This window comes from Pyxicephalus adspersus, chromosome 9 (assembly GCF_032062135.1).
Source record: "Pyxicephalus adspersus chromosome 9, UCB_Pads_2.0, whole genome shotgun sequence".
NCBI lineage: Eukaryota > Metazoa > Chordata > Amphibia > Anura > Pyxicephalidae > Pyxicephalus > Pyxicephalus adspersus.
Window position 1 is genome coordinate 54387075 of NC_092866.1, and position 14191 is coordinate 54401265.

General features: G+C 38.4%; 1 protein-coding gene across 1 annotated transcript; it reads left to right on the plus strand.

Annotated features, from left to right (window-relative positions):
• Positions 1-6267: 6267 nt before the first annotated feature.
• SMIM38 (small integral membrane protein 38) lies at positions 6268-13881 on the plus strand. Its single transcript, XM_072422902.1, has 2 exons — positions 6268-6454; positions 12401-13881. The coding sequence occupies exon 2, from the start codon at positions 12686-12688 to the stop codon at positions 12818-12820; it is 135 nt and encodes a 44-aa protein (XP_072279003.1). The 5' UTR covers positions 6268-6454; positions 12401-12685; the 3' UTR covers positions 12821-13881.
• The last annotated feature ends 310 nt before the right edge of the window (positions 13882-14191 follow it).

Below are 14191 nucleotides of genomic sequence, written 5' to 3' on the forward strand. Positions count from 1 at the left end.
CAAAGCAAATAGTGGGGAGGTAATAGGATGGATTCATTTCTTCGTGCCAAGCATAATGTATGCAATGACAAGCTTTTTGTTTTCTTAGACATGTGCCATTCTCGTCTCTAATTGGCAAGCTATTAAGGAATTGGAGAGGCTATTGCTGGACACTTTGTGCTTTGTGCCGTGATCCGGGACTGATGCCGCTGCCAGAAAAGACGTATCGTTAAATTTCCTGGTGCTTAAATTGCCGCCTGATCTGGTTGTGTGCCAGGGCAATAGACAAGCTATGGACTAATGATGGCATCAGTGGGAAAATTCGATAGGTGGAACTAGCTTAAGACGACTGAATAGTGTATAATGGACATGGTGTTAATTCACGTGTAATCTGTCTCTTAAAAGAATAAATATACATAGATATGTACAGAAATAAAAAAATAATTAATGGCTAATATATTTATAAGATGTAACATTGTAAAATGGTGATCCAGGAAGTTTTTTTTAAATGCCTTTGGAAACAAGTGAGTTTTTTTTACAAGAATATGGGTATAATAAAAAGTGAAGTTAAGTTTTTACCTGATATTCAATTTTAGTACAAAGGCAGGTCAATAAATAAATAGTTTACTCAAATACTAGACAAAATATAGCCTCAAATGAAACAAAATAGTAAACAATGGTAAGAAATATATGATGATTGTCTCTTTATCCCAGCACGTTTCGCCTTTTGGCTTCCTCAGGGGCTTTTTTGAGACTTACTCTAGTGATAAGATTCAACAGTTTTTTTTTTTTGTTTGGTTATGTGGAGTAAATTGTGGGGGAGTTTATTATGCCTTCCTCTGGATAATCCGGTTTAGCATTAAATGACTGTAATGTGAAACACTCAATAAATATATCTATATATATATATATATATATATATATTTATTAAAGTGTTTTTAAGGTTTTCTGCCACCACAGATGCTTCCCACCCCATTGAAATCTGCCATTTATTGAAACTTGCCTAAAGTGCACCTAGAGTTTGTGAGCCAATATCTGATGGAGAACCATGGTGAGCAAACCGCTCATGCAGTTAGATGCTATATGATAGGCTTACATTACAATAAACATTTCCCAGACTACCCCCCCCCCCCCCCTCGCTGCCCCTTCCGTTCCCCAATAAATTTTAGGAAAAACCCAATCCCCACACCCAGGAGCATAAGTATCACTTTCACAGGGTTACTAGCCTTCTGGAGCACCATTTGTGCTTGCAAAGTACCTTTCCATTTAATAGGTCACCTCGCTAATATAGGGCTCAATTCAGATCCATGAGAAGTTACTACACAGCTTTTCATTTTTAAGTAAAACCATTCATAGTTTTATAGTCAAGACTAAAAACCAAACAAAAAAAAACTATACCACACATTTCATTAAAATTACTGTATATAAATATTTCTCAATTTTTAGAACGTTAGACTTTTCGGGTTTAAGATGCTTCATTAGCTTCAGATTAAACACTCATTAAGTTCTTTCAATACGATATTGCAGTGCCTCAAACCAGACACCTTCTGGTGTGATGTCTTTTTAGCTTTGCTATAGTGCTCTGGAAATCATTTATCATGTTTTAATGTTTATTTTAATGAAAGATATAAAGTAAAGGTACAATAAATGTATAAGTAAAACAGATGTAAAAGCATACAACAGACCCCAAACCAATAAAGTTTGCCTTTAATATCATATTTGTTCTTGTTAAAATGTAAAATGGTCCTAAAGTCCCATAGATGGCCCAACTCTGTTGCAAAATTATAGAATTTTGTAGATGTATGCTGATGGCATCACTCTCCTATGATGTATTTAGAAGACCTACTGACTTGCCGAAATGTCTTCACTATTCCCTATCTACCTATACTCATATAAGCTCACAAAAGCATCAAAGCCCCGTGTAATTTATAAACCATAGGGCTAAAGTGCCAGGACAGTCCGTGTTCATGATGTTACATCATGGGCCTGATTTCATAAAGCTTTCCAAGGCTGGAGAGGATAACACTTTCGTCAGTGAAGCTGGGTGATCCAGCAAACCTGGAATGGATCTGGTCCAGGATTCAAAACATTTACTAGGAAATAGCAAATAACTTTGAAGAAATCCGGTGTGCAGGATCACCCAGCTTCACTGATGAAAGTGTATCTTCTCCAGCTTGGAGAGCTTTAATAAATCAAGCCCCATGTGTGTGTGAGAAAAAGAATTTACTTTTCCTCATTTTTAAGTACTGTGCATAACTTCATTTCTAGCTTCTAAGTGGAGCAGCAGATAAGCAATATGAAGGCGAAACATGTAATAGGGTAAGGTGACATATGGCTTACCCTTGCATGGCAACTTACTAAATTAGGGCTGCACAACACATTTTTAGTATTTTCAATTCAACTTTGCAAATAGTAATGTATATATATATATATATATATATATATTCATTCAGATTTTTTTTACATGGTTTCAATAATTAGCTTTTTTATCATGAGATCACCCTATTGAGATATAATAATTTATTTATTCAATATGTTTCTATTTTGTAATTAAATCATATTTTTTCTTTAGTAAGATCTTACACTTATAGCAATGAAAGAATGAACAGGACCACTTTAGGCTGAATTACCCCCCATAGCAGAAAGCTGGACTTTGCAAGAAGGCTCAACAGGTATTTGTTTGACTTTGCATGGTGGAAACTTTAACTGCAGATTCACTTCCATTTAAATGTTAAAGCAACAAGAATAGTGATTCATTTGAAAAGTTTTATGAAGCAATACATGAAAGCTGTAAAAACAACAACAAACAAAATAATAATAATATTATTAAAGCATTATACATCAGGTCTAATTTTTTGTTCCAGTGCAACAAATATTAATATAGAACAGCAATTTTATTTTAACTATATCATATTTTTTTGCAGCTGTCTGAGATATCCTGAGAAAATAAATAATTTTCCTGTTTATCCAATAGAGATAACCAAATCAAACCAGTTTAAAATTTAAAAAAAGCCCTACAAAAAGCTGTTTGTACTTCCACATGTTGTTATTGTGCCAAGCCTCACACAGCTCCTCTCTGCCACTACCAACAAGCTGTCAACATTTTCTTAGCGCCAAGCTTTGTGCTTTTGTTTTCTCCGGGCCGCACGAGCCTTGCAGCTGGTGTTAGAAGCCACTGAAGCAGCCTGTGATCAATGGTCTGTGAAATTCCCCCTGAACAGCCATGTATTCCTCATTTCTCATACCTAATGACGCCTGGACTCCAGCCTATTCACTGGCAGTAAAACTTTACAAGAGCTGTGTGTTGGGGCACATTGGGGCTACAAGAATAGCCACGGCTAATGGCTTAAAAAGCAACTGTGCCCCCTTGGAAATGACGGCAGGCATGGGGGGCCCTCACAGAGGGTCCATTTAAATCCTGGATAAAGCTGATTTGATTATTTTAATACGAATGCAACGGTGACAATGAGGGAACAGTTGTTAACTATAACAAACCGATAGTGCAATGTATTTTCACGCTCAAGTGAGTCTTCAAACTTCTTTCTAGACTTGCTGATGAAAGCCATGGACATTACATCACCAGCAATGAGCAAACTCCAAGTAACCTTCCTATTTATTTGTTGAAAGAATAATGGGGAATACTGAGGAAGACCATGTCGCTCCATGGACTTGGGTGAAGTGACCAGCTGCGGCAAAGCTTTGAAATAATTTTGTAATAATATTAACGCATTAGCATTTGACCTGTTGTTCCTGGAGTGCTTTACAGATGGCAGAGGGACGAGTAAGGCCCGGATTTAATAAGTAGATGTTCACTTTCAAAGTGAATTTGAAAGAAAAAATACCCTGTGCAAAGAATTCTCAGCATTGGAGGAAAGTTAAAAGAAGAAAAAGTTAAAACGGGATCTTTGCTAAGCCGTGATTGGGTTATTAAAGTCAGAGCAAGCCACCTCCTTTGCTAAGAAAACTGAATTCCCAAAATGCAAAAATGAAAATTAAATTTGAAAAAAGAAAAGGTTCTTCTTCTTTAGGAAAACAACATCATAGTGGGGGATTCAAAAATAATTCACAAACGTAAGATGACCTTGGCAGGTTTAAAAATGTTAGATTTAAGGTCTTTGCAGTGGAAAATCTTTTTTGCTCAGCTTTGTGAATTGTTTCCTACTTTCTTTCTATTGCAGTTCTGCAGCTTCCTGGAATTATTTGGCATTCAACACTTCCTGGGGTGTCAGAAGCTTGTGTTCCTGACTGTGACTCTATCCTCTAACCCCATGTTACTGATGTGTCTTGTACGGACAGGAATTGGATCTAGAAGTGTAGAGTCTTCCAGAGGCTGTGGCTCCCAATATGGTTGGAAGGTAGTAAAAGGGCCATCAGTTCTTCTATTTCAATGACTTTAAATCTGGATTTTCAAACTTAAAATGAATCTCCACACCGTGCAAGATCTCCCCGCACTTGCTGTATAGGATCACTTCTTTATTATTATGTTATTAATTATTATTTTCTACCCATGACAAGGACATTTTTTGAGGGGCAGAAAGTTAACCAAAATGTATGATTTTGATGTTATGGGGGAAACCAGGCAGCCTGGAGCAAACCCACATGAACACTGGGAGAGCATACATTCCCCTATGTAGATGGTGCCCTGGGCAGGATTCTGAATGAATACCCTGCCCTGCAGAGCCAACCACGCCACAGCCTATATTCTCACTTCACTTTCTTTCTGGTCAGCTCCTGGAAGTAAAAAGGAAAACCCTGTGCAAGCTTTTCAGTAGCTTAGCAGCCACATGTGAGCATGCCTGAAGGATGTACCCAAGCCTAGGTTTACAGGGTTGCATTGCCAATTAGCACAATACACAAGAACCTGCATTAAATATGTTGACTTTTGTCTGTAAACTACCAATGCCCTTCATCACCCTTACTGCAATAAGCAAATGCTGCCATGTTTAGCCTAGATTGGGTGACGAGCATGGCTCCCTCCAAGTGGAGGAGTGAATATTGTCACGTTAGGACAAGAAGTGCGTATGTCACTTGAACACCAGTTGAAAATAAAGGAAAAATTGCTGAAAAATAGGGAAAAAAATTCAACATGCCTGCATGGCGTTCTTCTCTCCTACATAGGTTGGAGAAGGCAATGAGGCCATGGCCCTGATTTATTAAAGCTCTCCAAGGCTGGAGACAATACACTTTCACCAGTGAAGCTGGGTGATCCAACAAACCTGGGATGGATCTGGTCCTGGATTCAAGGCATTTGCTAGCAAATAACAAATGACTTTGAAGAAATCTATTCCAGGTTTGCTTGATCACCTAGCTTCACTTGTGAAAGTGTATTCTCTCCAGCCTTGGAGAGCTTTAATAAATCCGGCCCTATATGTCTTTTACTGAGCCACTCCTTTATTCCAGAACTTCCTTCTACATACCATAAGCCATTTTTCAACCTTCTAAGTGCTCTAAAGCCCATGTTATCAGAAAGAAATACAAAATTGGCAACATATTTCACCCATGACCTGACTTACTCTGATTTTACCCATCAGTACCCAAGGATGTGCGGTACCACTCCTGACCTTGACTCACTCATTCTTACCCTCTATAAATTTATAGAGATCCAGAGACCATGGCTTCATCTGTTTGGTTCTGGAATGGTGGGCCTGTGGGAATTTGTGTTCTTTCAGTCAGCAGAGCTTATATGAGGTCAGCTCCCAATGCTGGAAAGAAGACTTGGTTCTTCTTGGCCTTTCAATTTATTTAAATTAATTTATGTTCATTTGTGTGGAGGTTAGGACTCTGCGCAGGACACTTGAGTTTATCCACACCAAAGTCATCAATTCTCCCCTAAAGGAGCACAAAACCACAAACATGTTGGACTTTTTACTAGAAACACCTTAATTTAGAGGAATGTCCATATACTTTTGAGAATATATTGTAGATGGAAGGGTTAGGTGTCCACCAACATTTGGTCATATAGTGTATTATCTGTCCCATAAATATATATATAGTATTATACCCATAAGAACCATAGGTAGGGAAATATCTACCGCTGTTCGAGCTGGCCTTCACAGCATTGGACCCAGCACAATTTGTGACCACTTGGAAATTGATAGTGGTGCATTGATTTTCATATTCCAGAAAAACTTTTGGGACAATTTTCCAAGCACTATCACCTTCATTATTTCCATGTGGAAGAACATGATAATCTGTTTATGGCTTCTCTTATTCTATCTTACTGTATATATTTTCATTTCTTCTACTGCAGAGAACATCTCAAGGTGACCCGTCATATCAAATGTAAATATTCTGGATTTTTTTTACAAAAAGTCCTACTGTTGACTTTACTTGTCACCTTTTTATGTTCTTACCTCCTAATCATCAGGCAGAGCATTATGGGAGTTTGCATAAAGTCAACTACTGCCCCTTTCATTGTGACTTTCAGCTGAGGTTTAATAGGATGAAGAAGATGCAAGCTACATGTTTCAAATAAGTAAGTAAAACTAATTTTATTAGGCATAACTATAGCATGGGGAGACTATCTCAGCTGTAAATAATGCAGTCATGGGGCCTTTTAATAGCCAAAGTGGGTCAATGTATTAGGTCACGAAAAGTATACAATATTATCTTTATGTTTAACAAATGAATGTCAGATGTGCTCAAGGGAACCTTGATAAACCGGACTTCTGATCTCCAGTACCATCTGACTGTATCACAGGATCTGTCACATTCATTCTAATCCATCTATTGACCCTTACCACAAAACAGCACCGGCTTATGGGAACATTTATGCTTTTTGTATAATTATTAGTTTTACCATTGACACAGTTGTAACGAGTCTCCCTATGACACAACAGGAAGTTAACTGCTTCTTTTCAAGGAAATATAAATGCATTACAGTGAAAGCTGAACTGTGGGATAAACAAATATTGTCTGAATACAAGAGGCATGTGTACTCTTACTTGGTATGCTTTGTGTATTTCCTCCAGATCTGTTCACTAGTATAAAACTTTGCCTCTGTGTTGGAGCTTTCTATGTTAAAGACTACTGCTGCTCTCCTGGCACGGTCACTGGTCTTGTATCTGCCCCCTCTTGACGTACTTTGCAGGCAGCCATTTAAGTAGCAGGGTCGCTCCCACAGCCTTACGCTAAAGAAGCGTTTCTCTGCCTTTTTTAACATTGGGGAACTCCTAAAATAACGTTCAAGTCTTCAGGGAACCCCTTCTATAATTACTATATCCACACCTCACAGTGATTAGTGTGTTTAGTAGATCAATAGTAAGAACTCTTCTTACATTGCTGCCCATTTGGAAGAATGTCACCCGTACAGACAGCCAAAAACATCAATTATATAATTTATCCTGACCTGAGGGGTACAAATTGTAAATTGCCAAGGAACCCCTATAAAAACCCTGGAGGAACCCTAGGGGTCCATGGAACTCTGGTTGAGAAACATTTGTCTATAGGCTATGTTAGGCACAAAGATGATGCCTTCTACAAGGTAATATCTGAGGGTGTTTGATGAATATTAATTGGATTTATTATCCTTAAATATGAAGCAAAAAAAATGTATTATATGATTTATAAATTTATAAAAAATGTATTATATAATTTATAAAAGTTCTGTCATCTTCTTTCATATCTATTTTCTTTGCTTTTGTAGTTTGCCTTTCTTGTTTGCGAGACTTTTTTATATAAAGATAAATGTATCTGATTGAGGAACATACCTAAATTGCACCCAAAAGCATTTGCTAAAAGTCAGAGTTCAGTCCCTACAAATAGTGTGTGCTGCTTCCCCCACCTCCTAGATTGTAAGCTCTGTCACTGTCTGTATCTGTCTGTCATTTTCAACCCCTAATTAATGTACAACTCTGCTTAATATGTTGGAGCTATATAAATCCTGTTTATTAAGAACTTTTAATTTAGTTTTGGATAGAGTTGGGAGGGGTTAGAACTTTTCTAGATTTGTGGTTCCAAGGCATGCAGTTAGCCACTCCTAGGCACCCCTACTATGCATTATTCACTATACACAACTACTATAATTTTTTGTGTGTGTGATAGCCATAGCATTTCACAAAGGCTGTTTCATTTGTTTGAGATTGGTTGTGATATGGTTCACTGCACAACAGGGTATTATGGGCCATCTCTAGTCCATTAGGAACAACCGCAATATTATTATCATTATTATTATTACACAGTATTTATATAGCGCCATCATATTACGCAGCGCTGTACAAAGTCCACAGTCATGTCACCAACTGTCCCCCAAAGGAGCTCACAATCTAATGTCCCTACTATAGTCATATGTCATTAATATAGTCTAAGGTCAATTTAGGGGGAAGACAATTAACCTAACTGCATGTTTTTGGGATGTGGGAGGAAACCGGAGTACCCGGAGGAAACCCACGCAGACACGGGGAGAACCTGCAAACTCCATGCAGATAGTGTCCTGGCTGGGATTCGAACCTAGGATTTAGCGTTGCAAAGGCCAGAGTACAGAGAGCAATACAACCAAGTTCAACTGCAGCTCACTGCCATTGGTAAGCATCCCCAATAAAGTCAATGGGCCTTATTTATTAAAGCTCCCCAAGCTTGAAGAGGATACAATTTCATCAGTGAAGCTAGGTGATCCAGCAAACCTGGAATTGATTTCTTGAAAGTCATTTGCTATGTGCTAGCAAATGTTTTGAATCTGGGACCAGTTCCATTTCAGGTTTGTTGGATCACCCAGCTTAACTGATGAAACAGTATTCTCTCCAGTCTTGGAGAGAGCTTAAATTAATCAGCACCAATGATAGCAGCTGGCAAAGGCATGCAGAAGCTATTTGTTACATCCAGGGACCTTGCCTTAAACCACTGCAACATAAACAAAACCATGTGCAAACGCTTATACAAAATGGAACTGAACTACTTCCATACAGTCAAATAGGAATTTACTTTTTCCAGGTGGCCACCATCACATGTACGAAATTTAGGAAAAAATATATTTTGTGTTGCAACCAGAACACAAAATGTCTAAAAGCATTTCTCTACATTGTAAAGATATCCTTTCACTCTTTGTTACCCCTATGGGACAGGTAAATTTATTCAATGGGACACTATGGGCCTGGTTTAATAAAGCCCTTTGAGACTGGAGAATATAGACCATCATGGATGAAGCTGTGTGGTCCAGCAAACCTGGAATGCATTTCTTATAGGTTTGGGTTTTATCTTTGCTTTTTCTATGTTTTATCTAAATCTAATAAATTATGGTAAAGTAATTCACTGCTCACAAATGGGGAGAGGGTGCATGTGGGTGATATAGAACACTTTCCGAATCCTGGCTGTCCTGCTGGATGTAGGAATTTCAGCATACCTGCTGGAGATTATGGACATGTAAGGACTATTGGCTGCACAAACACAATTCAATCACCTAACATATTCTGGTTGATCATTCCCTGTAATGTACCCCTGTCCTACAACAGATACTGCTGTAATAATTCTTGTTCATTTCCTTGAAAGTCTTGTTCATTTCCTTGAAAAAGTAGAAAATCCTATCCCCTTCCAGCACATAGTAGACAGGGACTCTTGCTTCAGTTTGGTTCAACACAGACGCATAAATGGGGAAACTTCCCCTCTTTTGGAATGATTTCCACTTGCTATGACTCCTAGAGTCAAAAACTGCAGAAAAATCTTCCCAATGGTGCACAAATAGTAATAAAAAACACACAGCAGACATCTAACTCTTGAAAACTTTTTGCTGCACTTGAATGAAACAAAATGCTATTGTAAAAGACAAATATGTATCCAACCTCTGCTACCTAATCAACAGAATCTTATAAAAACTGCAAAGAGATAAATGTAAAGCATTTCATGTCAATGCTAAGAAAACAGAAAGAGGTTGGACATTCTGCACACAAAAATGCTCCATTGAGGGAAGTGACACATTCCAGTGGTTTGTGGCCTTTTCCTTTTTATTTGAAAAAATGAAATGACTCTGTTGCTGAGGATTTTCTTGCTTTTTACACATCAGCACACATACAAGCGAGTTACATTCTGATCTTATGAGCTGCTAATGTAATCAGCCAAATGATATTAGTCACTCTGTACATACACATGATCATACCGGATGTTTTCATGGGCGGACGCTGCCAAAAAGATTTTGGTGACAACACTCAGAAATAGTTAAAACTCAGCTCCTTAAAGCAAGTGACCGATGTGATTGGGGGGTTTATTTATTGGCAAGATGAAGCCGCCTATAATTGTACATCAAAAATTGAGAATCTGACACAATTTATTTTATTTATTTGCCCAGAATACAGAAATCTTCTGATGTGTAACATTGATGCGATTGTAGAGTCGGCTGACTGTAACATAAACGGGAGGAGAGTTTATATAATCAGCATCCTGTTTATGAAATACCCTACATGAAAGACAAAGCATTGTATATATAGAATGCTTCATCCTGCAGAACAATAATATTCACCTAAATCATAGTGAATGTAACACAAAGGCCAAGTAAAGTGTTTTGCTTCTGTCATTTTGGAGAGACGATCCCTTATTTTATAATGCTGATTTGTTCTGTGAATTCATTCGGCGTAATAGCTGCATGCAATAAATATCATGCAAAGTACTAATATGTACATTATTATCAGGTTTTTTTATAGCGCTGACATATTGCACAGCGCTGTACAAAGTCTATAGTCATGTCACTAGCTGTCCCTCAAGGGGGGTCACAATCTAATGTCCCTACCTCAGTCATATGTCATTAATACACCCTAAGGACAATTTTGAAGGAAAGCCAATTAACCTAACTGCATGTTTTTGGAATGTGGGAGGAAACCCACGCAGACACGCCGAAAATCTGCAAACTCCATGCAGATAGTGTCCTGGCCCAGACTTGAACCTGGGACCCAGCACTGCAAAGGCCAGAGTTCTAGATGTTGGATATATGAATTCTTTAGTAATATGTAACACTATACGTATTAAGAAAGAAAATCAAAAACTACTCCTGTTAACATTGCCTTTCTCTTCCTTCCTTTCCAAAAGAGAGGCACCATCATTGTTCAAGCATTGTCTTGGGTCACCATCTACTTCCTAGACTAAAGTTACATTTGTTCAGTGATCATTTCCAGCAATGGTAGATCAAAAATGACTGTTGTACACAAAGTGCTTTTCAGTTCTATGGAGAGGATAGAATAAACTGGTTGCATCCCATTATATACTCCTGCATAGGAAATTACACTGGTCATACCAGCTTGGTCATTTAGTCATCCACCATGGCATAAAGCTACGTACACACGTCAGATTTTTATCGCCAGATAATCGGCATCGGCCAATTATCGGGCGAAAATCTGGCGTGTGTACAGTCGGTGTCGTCCATCGTCCGGACGACCGACCTGCCGGATCCACGGACGATGGACGACAGCCGATCCTAATGCAAGGGAAGGGGGAGAGCGCGCAGCAGGGTGCCGCTCCGTCGCTCTCCCCCTCCCCTCTCCATAGAGCATGAACGGTGCTGTATGTACAGCACCGTTCATGCATCGTGCACTCCCTTGTCGTTGGAAAGGATCGTGAAAGATCCTTTCCAACGACAAAAATTGGAAGTGTGTACGCAGCTTAAGGGGGAAGGGTTCAACCGCTAGTCTTGAGGGATAATTATTTAGAGCAGCCATACTCAACCAGGGTTCTATGGAACCCTAAGACTCCTTGAGCTGTGGCTGATTGGCCACCCATAGGATGGTGCCTGCAAAGTTTGGGGTCCAACTCAGTTTGTGTAGCCAGCAGTAACTATTTAGGTATCTAGCTTTTATCATTATAAGTCACTGGATGGGTGCAAAAAAGTAGCTTTTTAATGGTCTGCTAGTTGGGGGATTCTCTGGCCATGATGTTGGGTTTAAAGATCAACATAGCCGAAAAGTGCCTGTATAGGTGGGAACTCTGTTGATGATGCTGATCAGAAATGGTCAATGAGATGCAGAAAACTTTCATGTAGATCTCATTCATATTTAATGCAAATTGAACTGGCTTCAAACTGAACTAATTATACTCTGCAACAGTTTGATTGGCTCAGTTCCAAATGTGTGCAATTTGCATTTTACACAAAAGTAGAATTTTCTGCAACTCATGGACCATCTCTATGGTAGAGAAGCTTCCAGGTCTTTGCGTTTTAATTTTAGTAATTTATAAAAAGATCCCTAAGTAACATCATGGATATGAAAAGGAGTCTGAATGATCCCATTACATGTTAAGAAATGAACAAATTGGTTTTCCCCATACAAATGGGCAATATATGGGGAAACGGGCCTCATCTGGCGCAAATCCCCTCTTGGAATAATTTGTGGTCTCGTCCTTGACTTCTTTTCAGTTAGATTAGAATTTTGTAAGTGAAAAATATTGCGATGAGAGATGTTGATGAATATAACTGGATTCTAAAACTCATGCCATTTCTTTTTCCTAGTGCCGAGGAATCAAGCATCAAGAACTATAATCCACACGCTGATCCCTTTGTGAAAAATTCAGACTTCTTTCGCTACGCAACATCTGACAACCGGCGGCTGTTTGGCGTAAATCCTGAGTGCACTCTACAAGCCAAAGCCGGTGACTGACTGTCAACTTCTGACTTGGGAAATTACCATAACTCTTCAGATTTCTCCAACTGGCTCCAAACTACAAAACTGCCATCATCAGATGTACAGACACAGACTCCCATATCACACCGAGAATAGCATATCCATCACTGAAAATGGAGTCTGGGATTTTGATATTTTTGCTGGTGCTAATTATACTGTCTAGGTTCATTTTATGGTCATGTTTAAGTACGTATATAGACTACAAACTTGCCAAAAGGTTTCCTGATAGGCCAAAAAAACTGGAATGATTAAAGCCCAATCAATTCCTTTATTTCAAATATTGTATTGCATTCTGGCAGCTTAAATTATAAAGTATGTGTCTGGGTATATAAAGATTCCCTGTCACCAAGTCTCCTTTTTAATGCAAACATTGTAGCCATAAAAGATAATAACTTGCCAGAAATATTGAATAATTCTGGCCAAATGCAAAAATTGCCAGTTCTTTAGTTGAAGATAGAAATGTAAAGATTTCTAATCTCTACATTTCTATTTCTAACTTGCATATGTCCCTACTTTGTTAACAACATTTTGTTTTTTTCCATTATGTGAGCTGGGTAACTTTAGGTAAAATCTGACCATTTCCTAGAAGTGTTAATTCCTGTCTCCTCCAGGCCCAGCTCCCTCCAATCCCACTTGTGTTAGCAGATAGCAGGAGCCTGCACAGCTACAGGTTAGCATTAGAACTTCAAGGCGATATTGGTGATGTATTATCTTTGCACCCATAAAGTAAATATAAAGAAACGTCACTTGGAAATGCGTCATGCAAAACAAATGTAAGGAATGCAAAAAGCTGATAGTAATGTGCGCCACTGCTACCAATATTTATTGTTCTGCTGTATGTGAGCTCCTAATATCAGTTTCTCTGCATTGTCATCTAAAGAGAGCGTCAAGCATAAATAAATGATAGCAGGAAGATGTTGCAGATGGATGACTCTGAAACCTTGGGCTTGGATTACCGATGTTGTGTCCAAGATGGCAGAACCCAGCAGCAGTCTTCATCATTATTATGGTATGAATAATTGTGCAACAAAAAGTCATTTAACATTTAATCTTTTGGGAAGATCATTGCTGATATTAATGTGGACAGGGTCTCTTTAAGGTAGCAATCTTTGGAACTCATTGCTAAATGAGTGTGCCATGGCCTGAATCTCCAGTGGTCTCTCACATTCACTGTACAGTGCTCCAATCAACAATAATTATGTTTCCTGAGCAGCGTTGTTGATATTTGGTATGCAATGTTTTTATCTGATAAAATCTTAAATTATACGCAACTTCAGGAATGCTAATTGTAATTTAAAACTATTGTAAACTCTTATACCTTGGATATCTGTGCCCCATTACATACCCAAATTACTGAGCTACATTCCGATATCTCTAAGTTTTGCTTATTGATCTACTTTTGCTTGAACATTTTTTTTGTGCATTTAAAATATTTTTAGGGGTTGGTTTTTATGTATTTTTGTTTCCTTTTTTTCTGTACAGCAATTGCTAATAGGTAACATTTTGGCAAAAGAACCAGTCCAGGAGCGTTGTAAGGAGCTCTTGTTTCCTTCTCTATTGACTTCATAATGGCAAAATTGGGCCATCCCTACAGTTTGCTTTTCAGAATATATATAAAC